General features: G+C 44.7%; 1 protein-coding gene across 6 annotated transcripts in view; it reads left to right on the top strand.

Annotated features, from left to right (window-relative positions):
• Positions 1–26,665, top strand: part of LOC145401012 (membrane-associated guanylate kinase, WW and PDZ domain-containing protein 1-like) — a 554,078-nt gene that overhangs the window by 311,550 nt on the left and 215,863 nt on the right. For 5 of the 6 annotated variants that reach the window (XM_080273377.1, XM_080273382.1, XM_080273381.1 and 2 more), the window contains exon 1: positions 22,665–23,459. The exons of the other annotated variant lie outside the window; for it this stretch is intronic. In XM_080273377.1, the coding sequence (XP_080129503.1) occupies positions 22,676–23,459 (784 nt within the window). In that variant the 5' untranslated portion in view covers positions 22,665–22,675. Of the gene's footprint in view, positions 1–22,664; positions 23,460–26,665 lie in introns of those variants that run through there. 6 annotated transcript variants of the gene reach the window in all.

Below are 26,665 nucleotides of genomic sequence, written 5' to 3'. Positions count from 1 at the left end.
TGTGTGTGTGTGTGTGTGTGATGAATAACGAGAGAGAGAGAGAGAGAGAGAGAGAGAAATTTTTACCAGAGTACTTCGTGTGTCTGAACCTTGACTTGACGTATTGAAATAAGGTGTAATATGTAGGGTATTCCAGGCTAAATTTAAAAGAATCCTATTAACCCGTACCGTGCAAGCAACATACATCTACATCCCCCTCAAAAAACGCCGGTGACATAGATCTGCGTCCTGTAGCATTGAGAAGTCATTGCAAGAAACCGAAGTAAAATGGATGGTAGTATCTCGCTACCTTCAGACATTTCTCCGCTACGCTTACAACGCTGATTTATGAGCGCGGGAGGCGAGTGAGGCTTCGTAGGCTCACATTTGCTCTGCTCTGTCTGTAACCTTGAATGTTTCCGAGGTCGAGTGGCACCAACCTGACTCCACTCGACCTACTTCCTGGCTTTGGTGATTACTTTTTTTAGTGCCAGGGATCTTATATTGATGTATTAAGCCCATTTACCCACAAAACAAAACAAAATCCAGAATCGGTTCGCAAGCTCACAGACACTCTGCTCTTTCAGTAGCCTCGAAGATTTCAGAGGTAGAGTTGCATCAGCTTGATTCAACCAACACTCTGGCTTTGGTGAATCCCATTTTTTAGTGCCAGGGACCTTATATTGATGTATTCAGCTCATTAGCCAGAAAAAAAATCCCAAAATCGGTTCACAAGCTCACAGCCGCTCTGCTCTCAGTAACCTCGAGGATTAGTAGCAGCAGGAGCAGCAGCAGCAGCAGTAGTAGTAGTAGTAGTAATAATAGTAGCAGTAGTAGTAGTAGTAGTAATAGTAGTAGTAGTAGTAGTAGTAATAATAGTAGCAGTAGTAGTAGTAGTAGTAATAGTAGTAGTAGTAGTAGTAGTAGTAATAATAATAATAATAAAATAATAATGCTACTATTGCAGATAATAGTAATAATAAATAATTAATGATACTAATAATAATAAAAGGTCGTCGATTCGAAGGGAGTTAAAACGCCACATGTAACATACAATAAAATGCTGGAGTGTAATATGCAAAATAAATCGCTAAGGAAAAGGTGTTAACGAAGCCTTCCCCGCCAGTTAAAACAGTATAGTGAGAGAGACGACCAGGCTGAAAGATAGATGAGTGCTGAAGTTCCTGACCTTTTGCTTGACATTCTTGTGACTGTGTACGTGACTTCCAGGCACCTGATTTTTTTTTTTTATGTGTCCGGCTCTGGGCATAGGCTTCACAGCCTGCTATCAAGGCCCAGCATTCCTCCTATATACCATACACCTCTACATGTCACCACTTCGGCGCTGACACCCACCGTCCATACTGAATACATGCTAGGGCTGTCTCATACAGGACTGGTGCATTGGTATTAGCGGGGGTATTTTTGTTGGCGATTTATTCCTGCATGCTACAGTCTTGTCCTTTGTCTTGTTATATTGTATGTTATTTGTTTTGTGATTATGTTCTGTGTTATTTGAAGGTGGAAGAGGTTATGTATTCACCTGTGTTTGTCTGTTTGCCCACACGATGTCTCCAAAAGTTCTCAAATGAAATTTTGTTGAAGGGTGGGCCATTGGCCCCAAGAAAGAATTGATTAAATTTCGCGTTGGATCCGGATCCGATGTATCCCACACAATGTCTCCAAAAGTTCTGTGTGAATTTCAGTAAAATGTCGTGGAAGAGTGGGTCATGGGTCAAGGAACAATTGAATAAATTTTGGGACGGATCCGGATCCTATGTATTGCACACTTTTTAATGGCATTGGCGGAGGTGTGCGCTCTCTGAGCGCTTTCTAGTATATTTTGTTATGTTGTTTTTTGTCTAGTTGTTCTGGTCTATGTTATTTGCCTTGTTATTGGTCCTTATCTGTCTTTTTACTTTAACTTGGCCTGAAATTACCATCTATCAATCTTAAATGCAGTGAGTTGTAACACTGCGTTAACACTGCGATATTTGTGTTGGTCCCGAGTAAGGGAGGCAGGTAAGAAGGAAGTTTCAGGGATTCCTAGATAGGGAGGCAGGTAAGAAGGTAGTGTTAGGAATGACTAGATAGGGAGGCAAGTAAGAAGGTAGTGTTAGGAGTTACTAGATAGGGAGGCAGGTAAGAAGGTAGTGTCAGGGATTACTAGATAATGAGGGGGGTAAGAATTTAGTGCCAGGGATTTTTTGGTAGGGAGGCAGGTAAGAATGTAGTTTCAGGGATTACCAGATAGGGAGGCAGGTAAGAAGGTAGTGTTAAGGATAACTAGATAGGGAGGCAGGTAAGTAGGTAGTGTTAGGGATTACTTGATAGGGAGGCAGGTAAGAGCGTAGTGTTAGGGATTTCTAGATAGGGAGGCAGGTAAGAAGGTAGTGTCAGGGATTTTAGAGAGGGAGGGAGGTAAGAAATGTGTCTGGATGCATTACGTTTTTCAAGCTGTGACAAGTGTTTGCTGTTGATCCAGGTAATGTGTTTTGTTGCTGAGCGTGGCTGGAGTGTGTTTGGCTTGGTGTGTGTAGTGGTTTGTGAGGCGTGGTGGTGGTGTTGCGGTCATGGGATGAGTGGTATGGTGGTCGGATGGGTTGGTTATGGGGTGTGTGGTATGGTGGTGGTGGTTTTTCGGAGTTGTGGTAGCAGTGTATGGTGGTTATGGAGTGTGTGGTATGGTCTTGGTATTGTACGGTGTGGTGGTGGTGGTTCGCAGTTGTGGTGGTGGTGTATGGGTGGGTGATGGTAGCGCGGTAGTGTTATCTGGCATGTTAGTTTTACAGTGCGATGGTAGTGTGGTGTGGTGGGGTGGTAGTGTCTTGTAGTGTGGTGGTAGTGTGGTGTGGTGGGGTGGTAGTGTCATGTAGTGTGGTGTGGTGGGGTGGTAGTGTCATGTAGTGTGGTGTGGTGGGGTGGTAGTGTCATGTAGTGTGGTGATTGTGTGTCCCTTAGGAATGTTTTGGTGGTAGTTTATTATGTAAATGAAATAGTGGTAGCGATATTGAAGGTGTAGCAATTGTGGCTGAGTTGGCTTCAATGTATACTGTGTTTCTATATATGCAATTTTTATTTATTTTTTCTATATATAATGAATGCCTGGTCCGATAAGTATCAAAATTAAGACATACATTGGGTGTGAGTCAGAGAAGTTATTCGATTATTATTATTATTATTATTATTATTATTATTTATTATTATTTATTATTATTATTGTTATTATTATTATTGTTATCATTATTAATCATTTATTATTATTATTTTGTTACTACTACAACAACTACTGCTACTACTACTACTACTACTACTATTTTTTTTGTAGATTTGTTAAAGAGCAAAGTCAAATTCTGGGTGGAGTGTCGCTGTTTTCTGTGCATCCTCTGTAGTTTGACCTTTCGGAGAAGTACTACCATGTGTACTGTCAGAGTGTACTGTAATTTCTCAGTTACATTGTCATTATCATCGTATGGTAATTGTGTAGTGTCAGGTAATGATGGTGTCGAGTAGGTGGGTAATGGCATCCTCTTACTGCTGGCTTTTGATGATGGTGTCGTGTTGCTGCTGACTTTAGTGATGATTATACTGCTGACTTAGGTGATGGTGACGTTCTATTGTGCTGGTAATAACGGCAGGGATGGCTTACTAGGGAATGTGGTAGTGACGAACATTATTTCTGTGGTGGCATTGCATTTATCAGGCTATGTTTTGAGAGAGAGAGAGAGAGAGAGACCCCTACACGTCCCTAAGTTGAATAAAATCATCCGGTGGTAACAATTAAAATAAAAAGCGTCATCGTACTGAATGGGTTAGTTATTTTTCAGTAGTTTGGATAATCGCGTTCTTCCATTTTCTTTTACAGGTGTTACAGGTGTAGTGAAAATTAGCAGAGAAAACGTGAGAGGGGAGGTGAAGTGAAATGTGCAGTGTGTGAGGTGGCGATGGATAGAATGTCCTTATTTCACTAGTTTCTTAGCAGCAGATTTCCTTTACTACCTTTATGTATTTATCATCCCTTTGCTATCCTTTATTCTTCAGTCTTTACCTCCATTGCTCCTTTACTTTTTTTTTTTTTTCGTCGATCTCTTCTTAGTAATCTGTTTCCTCCTCCTCCTCCATATCTTTATCAGCCGTTTTATGATACCTTAGTATTCATTCTTTTTCGCCATTATCCCTTTATCGTCTCCTTTATCGATGTCATTCCTTTATCATTATCATAGCCAACTTTATTTACTTTTCTCATTCCTTTATCATTCCTCACTTTATTCTTTCCATAACATCTCCCATTATCATCCCTTTCTCTCCTCTCAATCTCTGCTGTCCTTTTGTCATCCCCTCCTCTCCTGGTTTTCTCTCTCTCCATCATCTCTTTCTGTCCTCTTATCTTTTCTGTGTATCTCTTATCATCCCCTTCTCTCCCCAGTCCATGCTCTCTCTCTGTCTCTTGTTATCCCCTCCTCTCTCGCCATTATCTCCTTCACATCTGCCTGTTGTTTCTCCACTTCTTTTCTGCGTAATTGCCTCTTCTTCTCTTCCTACTGACCCTTGGCGCCCTCGTCTCCAGAATCCTATAATTGCTACTAATCCTTCCCTCCCCGCCTCCTCTCTCTCCCTCTCTCTCTCTCCCCACCTCCTCTCGCAATGCCTCCCTCTCTTCCTACCTCCGCTCTCCTTCCCTACCTCCTCTCTCCCTCCTAACCACCCTCTCCCAACTTCCTTCTCCCTCCCCGCCTCCCAGCCTCCCTCTCTCCCTCTTTTTTCCTCCCTCCTCGTCAGTCGTCCCTCCTGTTCGTAGGCTGCGTTCATAAATTTTCTTGAGCTTGGCCGTGTTTAATATTACTCGTTCGCATTTATCGCCACTCACACAGATACATAAACACTTCACCTCCAAAACAGAGTGAATGTTGCAGTGGAAAATACGACAGAAAATATAAATAAATACGAACTGGCAGTAATTTACGATTCTTTTTGACCTGTTTATGATACGAATTCTCTAAGATCCTTCATGATTTCGATCCCAACCTTCCCTACCTTACCTGCCTCCTTCATTCCATCCTTCCCTCCCTCCCTCCCTCGACGCTACTTATCTTCCCTCATCTGTCTCCCTCCCTCCCTCCAGTGCTCTCGTTTCTCTGTTGGGTCGGTTTCCCTCAAGGCCCATAGAACCCCCTTTCGTCCTTTACCTCTTCGTTATTCGCATTTTTCATGAACCTTCTTTGCTAGCCTTGTCTTATTCTGGTATTGCCACACTCATCAAGGACCTATCTTACATGGGACACAGGCCTACTGCAGTTAGCCTATCGTCCTTTGTTCTTTTTGTATTCTTAGAAAATGAAGTAACTGCATGAGTCCTTTCCCACAATCGATGCTGCTCCTGTGACTTAAAAACTAGATGTGAAAGTACGTAAATGAAAATACTGTACAGCGAACGCCCCCCCTCCCCACACATCCACCCCTCCAACACACCGTAGACGGTCCAACGCAGAGCCGGCAGGAAAAAGTGAGAAAAAACGTTATGCTGTATGAAAAAAGCTGGCATGGCAATTTCACAAAAAAGGAGGGAATCGGAAAACGTAGTATACTTAAGTAAACCCTCTAAAATAATGATTAATAGTCATGAGGGTAATCAATATGTATTAGTGTTGCAGGATATCGTCTCAGGAAACATCAATTTAGTCTGCATTACGTCGCTTGTCCGCAGGTTGAGTTAATTCCTTCTACCTCTATTACCTCCGTCGTCAGTGTTGGGAGGAGGGCATGTGTTCACTTTTTTTTTTTTTTCTCCTACAAAACATCTCAAAAAAGTTATTATCGAGTTTCAGTTAAGGTTGGTGGAAAGGTGAGCAGTGGGTCAGGGTAGTGTTGATTAGATTTTCAGTGGGATTCTGATGCAGGAGTAAGTTCTGTTGGTGTTGGTGACGGTGTGCCTCTGTGAGATTACGTAACAAGGCAGCGTAAGACCGTAGAATTGACTGGGCCTGGTTCATAAGTATATTTTTATTCTTAACCCTGCCAGCTCGAGGACTTGGTTTACCTTTTATGTTTCCCATCCCCTGACGGTTTTTATTAAGGTTAGACTCTCACTATTAGAGCGGTCTCCTAGCTGGTTAAATCGTCTGGTAGCAAGGACACACACACACACACACACACACACACACACACACACACACACACACACACACACACACACACACACACACACGAAACGGAGGGGGGTAAGAGCTTTCAACGTAACTGTCAACCAATATACAGTCGGACAGTTTATTGCACTCATTCGCCAGACCAACGCTGACCAACTTTTTAAATTTCATCCCTTCAGTCGGGGGAACTACTTTATATTGTATTTTTTTTTTTCGCTGTTTTTTTTTTTTTTTCCCTAAGAGTAGACTTGGAAAATAGGAGGGGTTAAATATAGCCTTCAGTAGCCTTTTTATTATAGCCTTATAGTAGCCTTTTTATTATAGCCTTATAGTAGCCTTTTTATTATAGCCTTATAGTAGCCTTTTTATTATAGCCTTATAGTAGCCTTTTTATTCTAGCCCTTAGTAACCTTTTTATTGTACCCTTTTTTATGACGAGAGTTCTTTCCTAAGTTTAATGTATTTATTGTATTTATGTAGAGGTAGCAAAAAGAAAATACAAACAATGCGCCATTGGATTGAGGAGGCAGTGAAATTTATGTATGTGCTCATTTGTTCTTACTATTACAAGTACTTTAATAACTCCCGTAACTAATCGTTTTAACTACTAATTACTCTTCATTTCCTTATAATTTAATTGCAAAGGTAATGATGTCTTTCTGTACGATGACGTGCGTTTTCTAGTTCTGTTTTCCTGTATCGATTTTATTCAGTGTGTGGAAAATGCGTAGAAATATTATTATTTTTTTTTTATATATAGCTTTCTGTCACCCCTTCAGTACTCCAGTTCTGAGGCCAAATAGATCATCGTAGTGAAAAGGTTATCTAGTGTCTTGTATTACCTTGATGAAATAATTGCCTCTGTTATTCCTTGTTAGCTTCGTAGGTCCTCTCCCGTACCGATTTATTTTGCGTATTGCTCCTCAACAGTGTATTGTATTATATCACATTAACATCTATGAAGGTTGTATCAGTAACACACAAGAGGATATTTAGCTACACTGCATAATAAATCGCTCAAGAAAAAGTGTTACGAAGTCTGCAAAAGCCACTTCTAATACGTCCCCTATGTCCGTCTCACTTCTCTTCATCCAGTCTTATTTTTTCTTTAAATGTCTTCTTCCCCAATCTCATCTTTCTTCCTTGAGACGTATTTTCCTCCTCCAATTCTCCCTGTCTTCCTTAATGCTAATCTTCCTTTCTCGCTGCCACTCTTCCTCCCTTGATCTGCCTCATTTTTCCTCCTCCTCCTTCTTCTTCTCGCTCCTTGATCCCTCCCTCCCTCCCTTCCTTCCTCTTTTCTCTGGCTTCCTCCTGTATTGTCTCCGCCTTCCTCTTTCTTATCGTCTCCTTCCGTCATTTCATCGTCATCTCTTTCATCTCATTACTCTTGGTTTTCTGTTCGCCACTCTGTTCCTCCTCCTCTTCTTCTGTCAGTAATATCTTTCCCTTCTCCCAGACTTCTCTTCCCCTCTCTCGCTACCCATCGTCCTCTTCACCTTTCCCTCTCCCCACCCTCCTCTATCACCTATCCCCCTCCCCTTTTCGCTCTCTCCGTCGTCCTCTTCACCTCTCCTTCTCCCCATCTTCCTCTTCACATTTCCCTCTCCCCACCTTCCTCTTCACCTTTTCCTTTCGCCATCGTCCTCTTCACCCCTTCCCCTCCCCATCTTTCTCTTCGCCTCTCCCTCTCCCCATGTCCACCTCTCCTCTCTCCATCAGCTCCACCTCTCCTTTCCCCATCATCCTCTCTACCTCTTCTCCCCATCATCCTATTCACTTTCCTCTCCCCATCGTCCTCTCTACCTCTCCTCTCTCCATCTTCCTCACATCACTCTCCCGATCTTCCTCACCTCTCCCTCTCCCCATCTCCCTCACCTCTCCCTCTCCCCATCTCCCTCACCTCTCCCTCTTCCCATCTCCCTCACCTCTCCCTCTCCCTCACCTCTCCCTCTCCCTCACCTCTCCCTCTCCCCATCTTATCGTCACCCTTCCCAGAATTACTGTCAGTTCTCATTCCCTCTTTCACGTCAGGCCATTTTCCTTTTAAAAACAGTGTGTCATGTGTGGATGGGGGACTGAAAAATAAGGTGGGAGAGATAGAGGATTAGAGAGAGAGAGAGAGAGAGAGAGAGAGAGGTATTTTTGCGGTAGATCGGTATTCAGGGGGGGGAGATCAAGGATATGGATGAGGGCAAGGAGGGTATGTTTTGAGAGAGAGAGAGAGAGAGAGAGAGGATGGATATGGAGGAAGGAGGGAGGGTATTTTGGTGGGGTGGGAGGGGGGGAGGGGTTGGTATGCGCGTCGATGGGGTAGGTAGCTGGAAGGATGGCAAGGGGGGGAGGGAGCGAGAAGGGGAGGGGGGCAGGGGTATACGCACACACGCCGACGCACCCCTTCCCCCTCCCCCTCCCTCCCTCCCTACCCTCCCTGTCCTTTTGCTGGTTCTCCTCTTTCCCATCTTTTGTTAAAACCCTGAATAGCCTCGTTTTCTGTATTAATCTGAAGCCCATTTTCTGTATTTTGTAATCTCTTCGTATTAGTTTTTTTTTTTTTTTCTGCTTCGTACTTTTTGGATATTGGGGCCTTTATTCTCTTATTTTCTCCATTTATGCAGATTTTCACGGTGATTTAGGTGGTTTGAATGGGTGCTATGGGACTGGTTGTTAAATGGTAAGTGGTTATAGGTGGTAGGAAGAGCGATTATTGGCAGATGAAGTGAATATGGGTATTTGGTACGTAGTGATGGCTGGGGCGAATGGTGATAAGTGGCGAATTAGGTGGTACGCGATGGGTTTTGATGGTAGGTGGGTGGAGTGTGGTAGATGGTGCGTGTAGATGGGTGTAAACGAGTGGTAGTAGGTGAGGTAGGTGGTGGTATAGGTGGTAGGTGGTGACGGACAGGTGGTGTGATCGTGCGTCAGGCAGGGGAGGGAGGCCCAGCGTCGCCCCCGGCATCGCATACCTCCGCGCCCGGCATACACACACACAAACGCACACACCTCCCACGTACACACACACACACACACACACACACACACACACACACACACACATACATCTCAGCCTCACACATGTCACAGCATTTATTGCATTTTCAACGCCTTTCATTAAATTCCTCAAAATATGGAGTGAGGATTTTTACATATTTTTGGCGGGAATCCGAATGTTTGGGTGAAAGTGTCGTACGGTGCAATGTTTGGGTAGTGGCTGGGGCGTTAGGTTAGGTAGGTGGGTATCTTTGGGGCAGGGGAGGAGAGGGGGAGAAGAGGGAGAGGGGAGGAAGTACGAGGTGGAGGGAGAGGGACAGGAGGGGTGAGAGGGAAGAGAAGGGAAGGAGGGAGGGGGTAAAGATGGCCGCGGGCAGTGTTAGTGTGGCGGGCTGAGGCGAGGTAGTCTTGGCCAAGCCTTCGCACTAGTAGCCAGTGTTAGCGTGCCTTTTGTCATACAGTTGTTAAAAAAATCCCCAATATTTATACCGACCAGAGAACAGTTTTCCGTCCGTCACGTTACTGGATTTACTGCCTTCGCGTGGTGTGTGTTTTGTGTTGGAGGTTGCGGGTTAAAGAGTGAGATGTGAAGTTTTGTAAGTGTTGTGAGGGTGACGCTCTTCACTCTGCCCAAAAGTGCCCCCCTCGCCCCCTACCCTACCCTACCCTCCCATGCCCTGCCCCCTCCACACCTGCCCACCTTCTCTACCCTTCCCTCCACACCTGTATAGCGTCTCCTCTCCTCCACACCTGTATAGCATATCTCCATCTTTCCTCCATACCTACCCACCTTACGTGCCCACCTTATCTCCTCTTCTCTACATGCATATAGTGTCCCTCCTTCTCCTCCACACCTGTATAGCGTCTCTCCATCTTTCCTCCTTACCTGTATAGCATCTCCCTCTCCTCCACACTTCTATAGCATCGCTCTCTCTCTCTCTCTCTTTCTCTCTCTCTCTCTCCCCTTGATACCTGTATACTGTCTCTCCCTCATTCCTCCACACTTCTATAGCATCTCTCCTCGCTTCCCACCTCTGCCCATCCTTCCGCACCAGAATATGGACTTTTCATTCCCCACACCTTTCCACTTTCTTTCCCATCTCTTCTACAACTGTTCCTCCTTCCGTCTTCTCTTCTACTTCTGCCCATTTTTTTTTTTCTCTCCACCTGAATAGCGCCTCTACACTCTTTCATCCACGCCTCTCCACTTCCGTTCCCTTCCCCTTCATAACGTTCCCCTCCCCTTCATAACGTTCCCCCCCTGTCCATCTACCCTCCACATCTACCACCAACCTACCACCTACTTCATCCACGCTACTCCTCCCTTCGTCCTCCACCCCTCCCTCTTTCCTTCACACATCTCCCACCCTCTTACCTCCACACACTTCCCTCCCTCTTACCTCCACACACTTCCCTCCCTCCTCCACACCTACCAGCCTCCCCCTCCGTCTTTCATCCATACCAGTTAGATTTCCCTCCATCTCTTCCGCACATCCTCCCCCTCCTTTCCTTCTTCACACCTACTTGCCTTCCTCTCTGAATATCTTCCTTCACACCTTTACCCCTTCCCTTCCTCCACACCTGCATCCCTCCCCTCCACTCCATCATTTCCCCACATCCATCCATCTCTATCTCTGCTCCACACCTGTCAGCATCCCTTCCTCCTTCCCTCTTTCCTCCGCACCTCCCTCCCTCTCTCCCTCTCCTCCACTTCTACGAGCCTCCCTACGTCTTCCACACCTTCCCTCCCTCCACTACACCTTTCCTTCCTTCATCCATCCTACACACCTACCAGCATCCCTTACCTTCCTCTGTCTCCATATCCACCCTCTCCCCTCTTTCCTCCATATCTCCTCTCCTGTATACCCCTATGGTCCCCACCCCCTAATCTCTACACCTCCAGAGTCCCTCCCCCTCCTCTACACTTCCAATCCCTCCCCCTCCTCTACACTTCCAATCCCTCCCCCCTCCTCCTCTGCACCTCCAGCCCCTCCCCCTCCTCCTGTATACCTCCAATCCCTCCCCCTTCCTCCTCTACGCCTCCAGAGTCCCTCCTCCTCCTCCTTTACACCTCCAGCCCCTCTCCCCCTCCCTCCCCAACCATGTCGACACCAAAAAACAAGTGACGATCAAAACTGGAACTTCCTATACCGATTAATAATTATAAACACTGTAATCTGGGGCACATTTAAAATATAGAATCTGAAAAATATGATGTATTTAAAGTGTTCGTGTTCGAGAGAGAGAGAGAGAGAGAGAGAGAGAGAGAGAGAGAGACCTGAATGGAATGGACGAAAAAACAGGAGTGCTGATACGCCAATGTTATTCCGTCCAGCATGTTTTTTTTTTTTTTTTTTAATGTTTTTACTGGGTTTGAGGTCAGTTTTATTTGCGTTTTAGGTAATATGTGTTTGTTTCAATGTGTGTGTGTGTGTGTGTGTGTGTGTGTGTGTGTGTGTGTTGGGGATGTGGTGATAAGAGATTTAATTTACAAGTGCACTGTGTTTATTTGAGTCAGTCTGCCATGTATGTATGTATGTGCGTATGTATGTATATGTAATGTATGTATGGCAGAGGCAGGGGAGCGACCTGGTATATCAATGGTATGGTTATGGGGTGAAGGTCATCTATAGGCGTTATGTCATTCGCACATGTTTGACCTCTTTGACCCCTTTTGCGAGTCGTGTTGGGATGAGGCTCATGTGTGTGTGTGTGTGTGTGTGTGTGTGTGTGTGTGTGTGTGTGTGTGTGTGTGTGTGTGTGTGTGTGCGCGCGCTTAATTGTGCACTTGTTGGAATCCCTTCACTACGAGGACATTTAAAACCCTTTGTAGTGAAGGGGGAATTCCTTAACAATTCTTCCTCGGCGATTTATTCTCATTACACTTCAGTATCCTGTTATATGACACTGGTGCAACCCCTGTCGTATACTGAAGGGATATAAAGGGCATACAAAGGGACGTTGAGGTGTAGTATGCGTAATAAGTCGCGAAGGAAAAGGAGTTACGGGGACAATAGTGCGAATTATTTCGTTCTTGCTGCCTCCAGACGATTTAATTAGTAGTGAATCTCTCTCTCTCTCTCTCTCTCTCTCTCTCTCTCTCTCTCTCTCTCTCTCTCTCTCTCTCTCTCTCTCTCTCTCTCTCTCTCTCTCTAAATATATTCATTTTAGGAAAGATTCTTTAAATTTAAGAGGCTATATTACAACCTTCTTTCATCACTGGCGCTTTTTTTTTTTTTTTTTTTTTTTTTTTTTTAAGTAAGCTAGCAAGATTAAAAGCATAAAATTGTCGTGGAACTGTAGGTATTAATTATTGTGAGGGAAGATGTGGTTATTTATTTATTTATTTATTTATTTATTAGTTTTTCAAATACTCATGCATAGGCTATGTTTTTGGCTTACATTTGGTGCAGTGGAATGTGACTGGAGTTATATGTGTGTGTGTGTGTGCGTGTGTGTGATTTAATTCATATAAATGTTAGTTACTTTCGTGTGTTATATATTATTGGTGCGCGAGATTTAAAAAAAAAAATGTTGGTTTCTCTTTATGTTTGAACATTGCTTTTGAAAGTTTGAACTCAAGTATTTCTGTCTCATGTTTAATCCCCTTACTCCAATTACATGTTATTTATTATTATTACTCTCTTTTGACGGGATTACTCAGCTAGGAGAGGTTTACGAACAGGACTTGTATGCTGTAGTCTTCATCAGCCCATTCTTTGATATTTCCTTTCGACGTTAATTAATTACATGGTTGTTTAGCAGTGTCACGAAGCATCCAAAGTGTCCTCGCTCCTCTCAAATGCAGATTCAACCGTCGCTGCAACACACAAGAACGCAATATATCCCACTGCGGCCCTGTACAGCTCTTTCCTTGTTATAATGCGTAACTTTTGTCCAGCAGAATATTACGTGAAAAATGTAAATATTCTCGCAGCTTGACATTTAGTGGAGAGGTAGTGACTCGTGAGAAGCTTAGCATTTTGTGAAGGATCTAACCTTCAACATTGACTTTAGAGGTTGAGAATAGTCAGCTTTACAGATCTAACCCCTTCAGCCCGACCACACACTGTACTTTTTGTAGTATTGTTGCTACCGACAGATTTATTTTTATTATTTATTATTATTATTATTATTATTATTATTATTATTATTAGTTTTAGTAGTATTAGTATTACCATTAGTATTGTGTATTATCAGCACCGGTATTATCATTATTATTATTGTTGTTATTATTATTATTATTATTATTATTATTATTATTATTATTATTGAAGGACCCAACATCTTCAGCACTGAGTAATTTTGTACTTGATATTTAAAGACGGGCGTTGCGTTAAGAATCATTGACATTTTCCAGCTTAACATTACGTAATAACAACATTTTAAAAAGTAAATTACAATACGAATTGGCTATTTTTTTCAATAATTGCATTAGGAGAAGAATCGTTAACATTTTTCGAAGCTTGACATTACGACAGCGAGAAACATATTTACAAAGTTATAATATTAGGTAAAAAAATAGTAATATATAAGAAAGGTGAATTTAATGTTGGCGGTAATATTTTGATGGACATGAGGGAAAATGTTAAAGGCAGGACGTGATTATTAATTAGGAGGGAATGATGAGGGGGAGACTGGTTGATATTATTATTATTATTATTATTATTATTATTTATTACGCATTTATTTTTATTAATGTTTATTATTATTTTTATTATTATTATTATTATTATTATTATTATTATTAACAGCAAGTCTCAGTACGGTGACGCTTCGTTATTAAATGCATTGCTACCGCCCAGCGATTTTAGCCTGCCTGAGAGAGACCACGGTGAAGGGATTAGCAACAGTTATCATCATCAGTCCCTTCACTACGATAGGTCTTCCCCGTAGCTGAATAAAATCCGTAGCTGAATAAAATCGTCTGGCGTTAGGATGAATACAGAGATAAACCGTCGTGATGATAAGGGTCTGAATACAATGGCGTCTTTATTTTATTCCTCTTGCCTTCAGACGATTTTGTGTACCTGAAGATCTCAATATGGAGGGGTTGACAGCAGACTCCATTAACCCCTTTGGCTCCTGAATAAAATCGTCTGGTGGTAGCAAGAATATAAAAAACCTGGTCCTCGTCGTGAAGAGAGTAACCACCTCACTATGATGGTTATTTTAGATCATTTGTGCTTCCCCCAGACGATTTTTATATTGACATCGAAGGGGTTGGTCAAGGGCATATATACTTTCATTTCCCAAAGTCTCGTCAGGTGCGTAAAATCTTCTGTTGATTAAAATGGTAAAGTTTTAGGACTGAAAGAGTTAAAATCGTTCTATCTGATGACCTTTTTTTGAGAGAGAGAGAGAGAGAGAGAGAGAGAGACTGGAGGGGGGTTGGCAGGGAGGGAATGAAGGTAGTGAAGGAGGAGGGATTGGGGGGGGTGTTGAAGAGAGAGAGGGGGGGGGGAAGTGACTGGAGGGGAGGCTGGGAGGGAGGGTATGAAGGTAGTGGGGAAGGAAGGAAGGAAGGGGGGATTGGGAGAGTGGGGTGTTGAGGGTATGCTAGTGGGGTTGTGGGGGGGTTGGTATATTGTGACCTATGGCGTGGAATGAGTAATGCAACGCCAGTGAAAGGACGCACGGTGCTGAGGTCGACACGGAGGGAGGGGGAGGGGGTAGAGGGGAATGTTGGGAGGGAAGAGTGATTCGATATGGGGAAGGTAGATGGAAGTTGTGTGTGTGTGTGTGTGTGTGTGTGTGTGTGTCGAAGGTATGAAAGATAAGTGAGGAGAAGGGGAAGGGATCTGAGTGGAGAAGACAGAGGTGGGAGAGGGAGGTAGCGACTGGGTGTGGAAAAGACGGGAAAGAAAAAAGGGAATGATGTAGGTGAGGGGAAAGGTATGGAATTGGGGAAGGAGTGAGGGGAAGTGTGGGAAAGACATTAGGAAGAGAATGGGGAAATGGAGAAAATGGGAATGGGAAAGATGGAGGGATGGTAGGAAGGGAGACAGGGCAAGATGAAATGGAGATGAAGGTGGGGCGGAGGGAGGGGAAAGGAGTGATTGTGTATGGAGGAGGAATGGGGGAAGGTGGCAGGAAGGGAGTGACGGAAGAATGGAAGTTGGAAGGAGAGAAGAACGGATTGGAAGTACAAAGGAAAGGAAACAGCAAAAACCCAGCTAATCCTTTCGTGGCTGTTTGGTATCGGGAAGGTTGTAACTAGCAAAACTAATCTATCTGTTAAAGACAAGGATAGACAAGCAGGAAGGGAGAGATGGAATGAAGTGTGGGAGAGACCTGGTGAAGAGATCAGTATAACATTTATTTTATATCTGCTAAACGCGGGCGATTCTATTCTGCTGGAGAGAGACATGGTAGCCAAGGGATGACATACAGCATCCATTTAACCCTTCTGTTCCGTTACTTAGAGAGAGAGAGAGAGAGAGAGAGAGAGAGAGAGAGAGAGATTTAACCACGTCACTGTAGATGGCTTCTCAAGGGTTAACAATATCGTCTGGGGTAGCAAGAATAAAATAAAAATAAAAATAAAATAGGTATTTCAGAGGTCTGTGAGAGAGAAATGGATCAAATGAGAATATAGCGAAGAAAGAGTTGAAAAGAATAGTTGACGAGAAGAAATATATGAGATAAAAGATGAAAGCATATGATAAAATTAAGCGATGATGATGATGTGGTGGTGGTGATAGATGATGTATTATTGATGGTTGATGATGATGATGATGATGGCTGATGATGATGGTTGATGATGATGATGGTTGATGATGATGGTTGATGATGATGATGGTTGATGATGATTATGATGATGATGATCAGGAGGAGGAGGAGGAGAGAAAATGAAAGGAAGGAAAGTGAAAATAGTGGGTGAAAGGGAAAGGGAAATTTTATAGGAAGGTGAAAAGTGAGGGCAAAGAGTTGAAGAGAAGATGGAGAGGAAGGGAAAATGTGGTGAGAAGAGAGAGAGAATGTGAGATAAGGGGATGTAAAGGAGAGAGGGAGGAATTGAGAGAACAAGAAGGGGGATGGGGAGGGAGGGAGGGAAGAAAGGGCAGAGGAGGAGGAAGTGTATGGCGAGGAGGGAAGGGGATGGGAGGAAAAAGTAATGAGGGAGAAAATGAATGATAAGAGGGGGAACAGAGGAGAGGATGATAAGGGAGGAAGGGGGAACTGGAGGGAAAGGAGATCTGAGGGAAGGAGTGGAGGAAGGTTAGGAAAGGGAGAGGGAAAGTCTGGGAGTGAGGTTATGAATGAAAGAGAGGGGAGAGGGAGGGAGGAAAAAGGATGAAAGAATATTGGATGGGAGGCGAAAGGAAGGATGGGAAAGGTAGGAAATAGAGGAAAGAAGAGTTGATGGGATGGAAGGTAAATGAAAGGGAAGAGGTGAGAGGAAGAGATGGGAGAAAAGGTAGTAAAGGAAAGGAGAAAAGTTAAAGGAAAGGAAGGAGAGTAAAAGAAAAGGGGAGCACAGAGAAGGGGAGTTGGTGGAAAAGAAAGTAAAGGAGAGTAGAGGAAAGGAAAGAGAAGTTGGAGTGAGAAGGGGAGAGAGAGAGGGAAAGAAAGGAAATAAGAGATGGATTGAGAGGGTGGTGGTGATGAGGGTCTGGGTGGGAATGGGGTGGCATTGTTGAAGGTGTACAGTCAGGCAGTAAGTTGATACAGGGGAGGAGGGGGTGACGAAGGGAGAGCCAGACATAAAGGCGATAGGGAGGGGGAGACACACAGAGGGAGAGAATCATGGGTGGAAAGGTATAGATGGATGCAGGGAAAGAGAGATGTAGGAGAGAGTGAAAAGAGCAGAAAGGGAGACTGAATTACATGTGGGTAGGGGACGGGAAACGGTAATTGAAATGGCACATGAAATGGAGAGAGTGCCGAACGTAGGAGTAAGTCGTGACGGGAAGGAAAGGGAAAGTTTGGAGACGATGAGGAGGTGGGGTTGGAGAGAAGATATGAGGGAAGGGAATATTTCAGAAAGGATAGGGAACGGTGGAGAGAGAGAGAGGGAAAGAGAGAGATCAGCCAGATGAGCTATGAACTAAGAGAGGCTTGGGAGAAATTAAAAAGGCGAAATAAATTTTAAGAAATGAGTAAGCGCTAACAGACAGAGAGACAGACAGGCAGACATTGATGAAAGAAATCCGATAAACAATTGCGGTGTTCAGTACCCATGCTGGAGTATAAAGGAATACAAAGGAAGGCAGACATCTGTGGAATCTTTTGTCCCTCCAAGGCCGTTTGTTATAGGGTAGAGTGACTAGTGGCTGTCCCTTATTACCCAGCTGAAGCAGTCATGATGAATGTAGTAAAAATTGTGCAGTGTGGAAAAAAAAAAACATTAGATTTTATATGCTTGATGATGAATGGAAATCTTACAGCAAAACACTGTTGTGCAGGAAATAATAACTAACTGCTTTACAGAAGTGTGTGGTAATGCCGTTGTTTGTTTACGTGGATTTATATACACTATATATATATAGAGAGAGAGAGAGAGAGAGAGAGCGAGATAATATATATATATATATATATATATATATATATATATATATATATATATATATATATATAGAGAGAGAGAGATAGAGAGAGAGGGGGGGGTGAGAAGGAGAGAGAGAGAGAGGGAGAGAGAGAAGCATGTCTGTTGTTCTGATTTGTTGAACTGTAAACATGTATAGCTGGGTACCGTATATGAATTTAGGTACAGAGGAAAGCAGTATCAATATCCCCCCCCCCCTTCCCCAACCAGCAGGTAAGCGCCATGAGTCAGAGGCGTCAATTATACCCTGCTGACCTGTTGACTTCCCCATTATCTCATTGGAAATTCACTCTCACCCTCGCTGGCAATCTATTTCGCCTTAGTACCGATCATTGCTTAGTTGCCAGTATACCAGATTACCACGTCGAAGGGAGCTGACGTAGAGAGGAAATGGAGATAGAGAGGGAGGAAGAACTGTGGAGGAGGGAGAAGGAAATGCAGGGAGGAATTGGAACTGTGTAGCAGGGAGGGGGGACATGCAGGTATAGAGGGAGGAAGGGGATTTATGTAGGAGGGAAGGGGAATGCAGATAGAGAGGGAGGAAGGAGATTTATGTAGGAGGGAAGGGGAATGCAGATAGAGAGGGAGGAAGGGGATTTATGATGAAGGGAGGGGGAAATGCAGGTAGAGAGGGGGAAGAGGAATTGTGTAGAAGGATAAGGACAGTAAACTCAGTCCCTTATATTTTCACCCACGCCTGATCTCGTACAAACTGATTACGTATTTTGACCTTATTTTTGCTGTCCCCAGATTACATTATTATTTTTCTTTAGTTGGAGGGGTCATACATATTTCATTTATCCCTACCAAAAATCCTCTCCCCCAACTGAAAATTATCGTCTGTAGGTACCGTGAGCGTAAAGAAGATAGTCATAGATTGAAGGGTGTAAGAAATGCCCTGCCTAATGCGGTGGTATCTTTTGGCAACGACTGTATGGCCGTGACCTCTAATCAATGTACTGTTGTTTGGATGGTTCTTGTGTAGTACTGTGTGTGTGTGTGTGTGTGTGTGTGTGTGTGTGTGTGTGTGTGTGTGTGTGAGAGAGAGAGAGAGAGAGAGAGAGAGAGAGAGAGAGAGAGAGAGAGGTTAAAACTACGTAGGTGAACTTTAGGTTGCAAAAAAACTCAGCCTAATGCAGTAAAAGTCAGAGAGAGAGAGAGAGAGAGAGAGAGAGAGAGAGAGAGAGAGAGAGATTCAGCAGCAGCGGAGGTAACCCAAGCCATGCACACACACACACACACACACACACACACACACAAACACACAGACATCTCCCCGTTTATTGTGAGAAGCAAGAGAAATACATAGAACAGGGAGAGGCATAAACCTGAATGTTGAGCAGAGAATATGTAAGTTACGTATGTATGTATGTATGTATGTGTATGCATGTATGAGTTTGTGTATGTATGTATGCATGAGCTGTGTATGTATGCCTGTATGTTTCTGTATGTATATGTATGCATGTATGAGCTTGTGTGTATATGTATGTATGAGCTTATATGTATGTATGTATGTGCATGTATGTATGTATGTAAGTGTACGTGTATGTATGTAGCCTATGTATGTAAGTGTACTTGTATGGATGTATGTATGCCTGTAAGTGTATGTGTATGCATGTATGTGTATGTGTATGCATGTATGTACTTATGTAGGTATGTATATGTATGTACGGAATGTATTTAGTGTATACAGCTATGTATGTAGTAGTATATATTTATGTAGGCAGGTAGGTGTGGATAATGTGTGTGTATGTATATATGTGTATGTATGTATATGTGTGTATCCGTAAAAATGCAAGTATACATAGAATGATGGTGAAAAAGTTAGCAAGCATAATATAGCGTACAGAGAGATTTTGATGTTAGCGATAGTGAGAGATGGGCATAGATAACCGCTGAAATAGATGAGGGTCGTAGATAAGGGCTGAAATATGGAGAGAGAGAGAGAGAGAGAGAGAGAGAGAGAGAGAGAGAGGCAAATATGTAGAGATATGGAATAAGAGAAAGAGGTTAGTGCGGAGAGAGAGAGAGAGAGAGAGAGAGAGAAACCTGAGCCTCCCCACGACACACCACCTCCCTCACGTTTATTGTCAGAGCCTGTCACCACCCCTTGCCCCCCTCTCTCCCCCCTCTCTCTCTCTCTCTCTCTCTCTCTCTCTCTCTCTCTCTCTCTCTCTTTTCCCCAATGACAATATTGTAATTAATTTTTAGTGTTCTTCATCACTGTTTCATCATCAGCCGCACGTTCTTCTTTTTTCCACCATCATCTTCCCTACCCTCCTAATTACCTCAGCCAAGGAGGTTATGTTTTACCCCGCCTTGGTTGGTTGTCTGTAAGCAGGATTACTCATGAAGTTGTTAACGGATTTTTATGAAATTTTGTGGAAGGGTGGGCCATGGACCAAGAAAGAATTGATTAAATTTTGGGGCGAATCCGGATCCGTTTTAATGACACTGGCGGAGGTATGCGCTGTATGAGGGCTTTAAATATTCCACTTGCCTTTCTCATCTACCCTTCTCGCCTACGTCCTGTCCTCCTCTCTCTCTCACGTTCTTCCCTCCTTCCTGTCCCTCTGTTTCACTTTCTTTTCCCTCCACCATCTTCCTCTGCCATTTTTTATCACTTCCATAATCTTCCTGTCTTCAACGTTCGTCTTTTTTTTTTTCTTTTTTTTATTCGCTATCTTTCCTGTGTATTTTTTTAAAGGTATATTTTCCTCCTCCATCTCCGTTTTCCTGTACCGGTGCGTTCTCTTTCCTCCTCAATTTCTCTCTCTCCACATTTCTTTCTCTCTCCCCTCTGCTCATCCTCTCTCCTCCGTTCTTTCTCTCTCCTCCTTTATCCCTTTCTCCTCCTCAGTCTCCCTCTCCTCCGTTTTTCCTCCTTCCTCCCCAGTCTCCCTCTTTCCTTCGCTCCTCCTGTTTCTTCCTTTGTTTCCCATTTCCTTGTGTTCTTCCATTGCCTTCGTTTTGTCTTGCACACTTCCTCGTTCCTTCACTTCCCCTCTCCTTCGTGTTCGTCATTCTCTCTCTCTCTCTCTCTCTCTCTTTCTCTTTCTCACACACTATTCCCCATCCTCTCTCTCCCTCCATCATGCACTAGCCTCCCTTCCTTCCTCTTCTTCCTCCCTCAACACTTCTCTTCCTCCCTCAACACTTCTCTTCCTCCCTCAACACTTCTCTTCCTCCATCCACCTCCCTCTTCGTCTCCATTTCAGTTCCTCCTATTCTCCTTCCCCCTTTTCTCCCTCCATTTTCCTCACCCTTCTCCACTATTCCCCTTCCTCCCTCTCTCCCTCCATTTTCCTCACCCTTCTCCACTATTCCCCTTCCTCCCTCTCTCCCTCCATTTTCCTCACCCTTCTCCACTATTCCCCTTCCTCCTTCCCTGTATACCTCCATTTCCCCCTCTCTTCCCCATGCGTAGGACATGTCACCACCCTCTCAAGATGCAAAGACGAGAGGGGAGGGAGGGAGGGGAGAGAATACACGACCAAAGGCAAAGGGGAGAGAGGGGAAGGGAGGGAGGGTGGAGCATATACGAGAGAGAAAGGGAAGAAGAGGAAGAGTGGAGAAAGACGGGGAAAAGGGAAAACTGAAGAACGAGAGAGAGAGAGAGAGAGAGAGAGAGAGAGAGAGAGAGAGAGAGAGAGAGAGAGAGATAGCATGTACGGTAGGAGAGAATTTTATATAATCTTAATATCGACATTTGCATCAGTTACACAGGCGAATATTGATGAGTCAGGTGCATAATAAATCGCTAAGGAACAGGTGTTAGAGCTCCCCAAAGTCACCAGTACGACATTCAGGTTCCCCACGGAGACCCCCAATATCCTCTGTCGTGCCTAACAACATTATATTACTCACAATAATGCCGGCGTAACACGGAAGATAGCATTAGCACGAGAAAGTCATGTTTACCTTATTCTTGCTATCCTGTCGGTTTTATTCAGATTAGGGTTGCCTTTCTGAGCTGGTGGGGTGAAATACAGCCATCATTTACCCCGTCACTGCTACATGGCTCCCCTGATGTAAATAAACTAGCCAGGTAATAGCAAGAAAATAATAGACGTCATACAGTATTAATGAATAGTGAAACCACTTCGCTATTTTTTTTCATCTGACGCATTTATACAGCTTGAGACAAGTTTCGTACTGAACGGGTTATTAAAGACTCTGTCTAACCCCTTCAGTTCGAAAAGGCTGCTGAGTTGAAGTAAATCCTCTAAAGGTAGCAAGAATAGGCCAGTGAAATACGCCGCCATATTCAGTGGGTCAGTAATAGTTTTTGCAGTCGTAGGATCGTCTAAACGTGAACCCGTGGACTGCAGGCTGAAGCTGCTGTCTTCCTGCAGTCCAACATCCTCGTGTAGGGTAATAGGGAGGGAGTTTAGGGACGTTGGTATAACCGGGCAGTGGAGTAGCTCTGCGTACTAGTGCCACCACATGAAGGTGTCCCTTCAGCATCAAACAGAGGGTTAATGTGTGGGTCTGTTGATAAAATAGGAAGTACTGTTCAAACCATTATTCGTGTTTGTCATCACTGAAGCAACTTTGGTTATTTGGTGTGTAATTCTGTCCTATCTTTTGCCCATACCCTTGCCCTTGTCCTTACCATGCTCACACCTGTACAGTAACTGTACAGTCCAGGCCGCACTGACCTTATCTGTGACCCCGCCTCTGGACCCACTCATGGATGACCTTTGACCTCGCCTCATAATTGTACTGGCTGAAGCGTGGCAAGTGTTGACCCAGTGCCATTAATGTTGTAGTGTGGTGGTGTGGTGTAGTGTAGTGAACCTGGTGGTGGTGTAGTGGTGTGGTGTAGTGAAAGACAGTGTAGTGCGTGAGACAGTGTGGTGGACAGAGGAGTGTTGTGCAGGGGATGATCCAGGTGGTGCAGTGATAGCGGGCGGCACGGCGGCAGCGGAAGGGTGCGGGTGCGGTAGGGGTAGTGGCATGTGCGGCGGGGTTGGGTGGTCGGGGTGGGCGGGCATGGGGCGGGCGGGGCGTGATGGTGGGCTGGCGGTTGTGTGGATGGTGTAGCGGGGGCGGCGCCAGGCAGCACTACCGCTACGAGGTGGTGTACCGCCGCGACGACAGTCTATACCAGGCCCCTGACTACCTCGACGCTCCCCCGCCCCGCCGCTACCACCCCAGACCCCGGCCCCGGCCCGGCACCCGATACCCCAGGCCCCGTTACCACCCCCAGCCCCGCCCAGCCCTCGACCCCTTCACCCATCAGAACCAGGTCAATCACCTCCTCACTCTACGTCCCTCCCCGCCCCGTGCCCCGCCCCGTCGCCCACCACACCCCCGCCGCGGCCCCTGGGTGTCTGCGGTACACCTGGGACCGCCGCCCCGGTCGGCCCCGCTGCCCCAGTGGCGTAGTGCCCCGCTGCTGGCAGCTGCGCCTCGTGACGTCAGTGTGTCTTCGCGGGACCTGAGTCGCGACACTTCCCGCGACCTGAGTCTGGCCTCCAGCACACACAGTGGCCGCCCACTGCTGCCCCGCGTCAGGACCCGCCCCGCACCACTCCTTCTGCGCCCTGCACACCCACACCCTCCCTCACGCTCACCCAGGACACCCATATCGCCAGGGCCACCAGGCTACCCCAGGACTCCACTTTCCGCCGGGCCACCTGGCTACCCCAGAACTCCACTCTCTGCAGGGGTACCAGGCTACCCCAGGCCTCCGCTGTCTGCAGGGCCCCCAGGCTACCACCCGCCCTTCTCAGCACATCCACATCCAGGCTACTCTGCCTTCAGTTTTCCGCCCGTCCACCACCTCTCTGTCGGTAAGGTCACCAACCACACTGGGGGCGTGTCCACTTAGGCTCTCAGGGGGGGTGAGGGAGGGGAGGGTGTCTGGTGGTAACACGAGATTTGAGCCGGGGGGCGTGCAAGGTGGGGGAAGGGGGTAGGGTGGAAACTGGTCACACACAACAATGAAGTGTAGTGTGGCCAGTGTAACATGACAGGTGGTCCTCCTTATATGTCAGGGATATGTTCCAAAATATATCACCTTTTCTTAGCATTTGGTCTTTGATTTGGAGCAAGTGTAACACTGCATTAAATGAAATTGTCTTTTTGTTTTTGTTTTACTTTAGACTTAAATTGCCAAAAAGAACTTCAAATAGCAACGCTTAACGAGGACCAGCAGTATCTTTTGCCCCAGTGAGCCGTGTCAGCAGCCGTGCAATACACTAACAAATTCACCTTCAAGCCCTTGCCACAGTAAAGATGTCTGCATGGGGGAGGAGAGGAGACTGCAACGCAACTGACAAGGAAGACACCCAACACACATTTCCCTAGACTATGGAACACAACAATCGCTTTGTAAATCCAAGTCCTTTTTTCAGTTAGGATATTTCAGAATCTTTCCATGCCACCTGTTCTTCTTGCACAAACCTATGCTAGCCATTAGAGGATGTTTAATTGTAAGTTAGACTGCTAAGCACAGGTCAGCACTGCCACAAATTACCTTAGTCTACAGGTGAAGCAGTTTTGTCACATTATTCTCACTTCCCATTTCGTTTACTCTCTTAATAAGGTGACTCAGTTTTTAATTAACCCCTTCAGTTCGAGGACATATTTTAAACTTTCCTCCCTCTACCATTAGATAATTGTATTCAGCTGGCAGGGTTAACCATAGCCTGGATTAATTCCTTCACAACTAAAAATTTCCCTCGAATTAAAAAGAAATCTATTGGTAGGAAGAAAATAAAATGGAAAAAAAAGTACATCCTAGGTTTGAAGGAGTTAAATTCTTTTTACTTTCAGACTTCTGTTAAGCTTAAGGAGAGACATACCGGGTTGTGAAAGGTTTAATAGACTATATATTCCCATCACTGTAATTACTTGTGGCTTCTCTAAATCGTCTGGCAGTAGCGAGAGTAAGATAAAGCTGTCGTCCTCGGGCTGAGTGGGTTGTCTTTGGGGTGGCAAGATGTGAGGGACGCCTTGGCCAGAACACCAGTGAGTTTGTGAATGATAGGGAGGCTAGAGGGTGAGGAGGGTGGGGAGGGGGGTGAAGGTCAGCTAGTGGTGGCGAGGGGTCAGCCAGGGACACCGCTAAGAATAGAATAGAACCTGCCCCTCTCACATCACTTCCCTCTCTCCCTTCACCTCCCCTCCCTTCACCTTCCCCTCTCCTATAAACCCCCCTCTCGCATCACCTCTCCCCTCTCCCATCACCTCCCCCTCTCCCCTCTCCCATCACCTCGCCCTCCTCCTCCCCCTCCCATAATCTCCCCCTCCCATCACCTCTCCTCTCCCCTTTCCTCTCACTCTAATCTTCAAACAGTTGATGCATTATTTATAAACGATGCGCTTTTCTGAAGGCCTGTGTACCGCTGACTTTCTGTGCACGTTAATACATTTTTATCTGGTTTATGGAAGGCTTCAGTGGTGAGTATATCGCCCAGTACACTTAGCACTGTGTATACCTTTTGGACTGGTGGGGATTTTTTTGTATATCGGTAAAGAAGTCTGACTATACAGAATAAATTGTATACCAACGAAAATACCAATAAAGGGACGATCTTGATGAAATGGTTGGGATGTAACTCGGAAACTAATATCGTGTAGTTTGACGTTGATAGGACGTGGTTTTTGTTTATTTTATTTTCTTATTGGGAGGAAAAGGAGCAAAAGTAAAACGTAAATTTGTAGGTGAACTCATGTGGTTAGACTTTGATTTCTTGCTCTTTATTTTCATTTTATTGTTTAAACGAATTTCCTCTTTATAAGTTACTGTTAGGGTAGCCAGGCCAATTCTCTCTCTCTCTCTCTCTCTCAACTAAGCACCCCTAATTTGGCCTAATGACGAGCAGCAGACAGCCTTGCAAAACGATTTATCTTAATTAGGCTCCAACAAGAGAAGCGTTCCTTTCTCGTTCTTGTAATCTAGATGCATATTCATACCCCAGAACAGAAACTGCCAGTTTAAAGTTAGCCCGTCTCCTGCACTCTCTCTCATTTCTCTCTCTCTCTCTCTCTCTCTCTCTCTCTCTCTCTCTCTCTCGCAATTGACAAAAAATCTCGTAGTGTGTTCATCTCCGGTGGTTTAGTTTACATATTGAACCTCTATTTCATTTTTTATTTTTAACATTTTCACTCCGATGACTTCTTTATTCTCGATACTTTCAGAGGCTTGTATTTCCCCTAAGAGATTTTTGGAACTAGGGGGAATTAGATACGGTATACTCCTCAGTGTGAGAAGCTCCTGGAATTGATGATGAACTAAAAGAAAAACGTGTGAAGTAGCAAGGTTAAGAATGAGTGGGTTGATATCGACTTTCTTGCATCAAATAGCCAACTCTTGTACCCGAGGACGCTATTTTTATATTTTCCCGCCTAGTCTACCTCTACACATTTATGTATAGTTTGTTTGGGCGTCTTTTCAAACAGGGATATATATTTTTTCTCCTTTTTTACTTTTATGTGTTTGATTGGGCACGATATAACCTTCTGTCTCGTCACTCTGAGATGTCTTGTCTGAGGGAAAGCGTCTGGAGGTCACAAGAAGAAACTCAAGATTGACGTCATGGGATTGAAGGAGTTAGAGACGAATTATGACACCTTTTCCTTACTCTCGTCTCATTCTCTACTGTACAGGCAGAGGCGGAAAATTAGCTTGATCAATATTTCTCCACGTACACTTGTCACTACTCCCTGCTGTCTAACATTCTTAACCCCTTCACTGCTATGACGCATTGTTCGTTGTATTAGCGTCTTCTCCAAACTATTTGCTTCAGCTTTGGAGTGAGATTTCCAGGTTGAGAGGTTACCCGTAGCCTTAATCCACCCCATCACTACAAAACCTCTCTCTAAAGCTAAATAGAATCGTCTGAATGTAGCAATACGTCATGGGATTGGAGGGTTTAAGCTGAGACGGATCTAATTTGGTTCTTTGCCCCTTAATACTGCAACAGGGGGGAAAGTAGTGAATATTCCCTGAGTGTGATATCGGAGGTGGGATATTAGGAGAACTTTTGTCCGG

The sequence above is a fragment of the Coenobita brevimanus genome, chromosome 54 (assembly GCF_032717465.1).
Source record: "Coenobita brevimanus isolate Jiangsu-jjx chromosome 54, ASM3271746v2, whole genome shotgun sequence".
In the NCBI taxonomy this organism is placed as follows: Eukaryota; Metazoa; Arthropoda; class Malacostraca; order Decapoda; family Coenobitidae; genus Coenobita; species Coenobita brevimanus.
The sequence above is the reverse complement of the archived record's forward strand: the minus strand, read 5'-3'. Positions and strand labels throughout refer to the sequence as shown.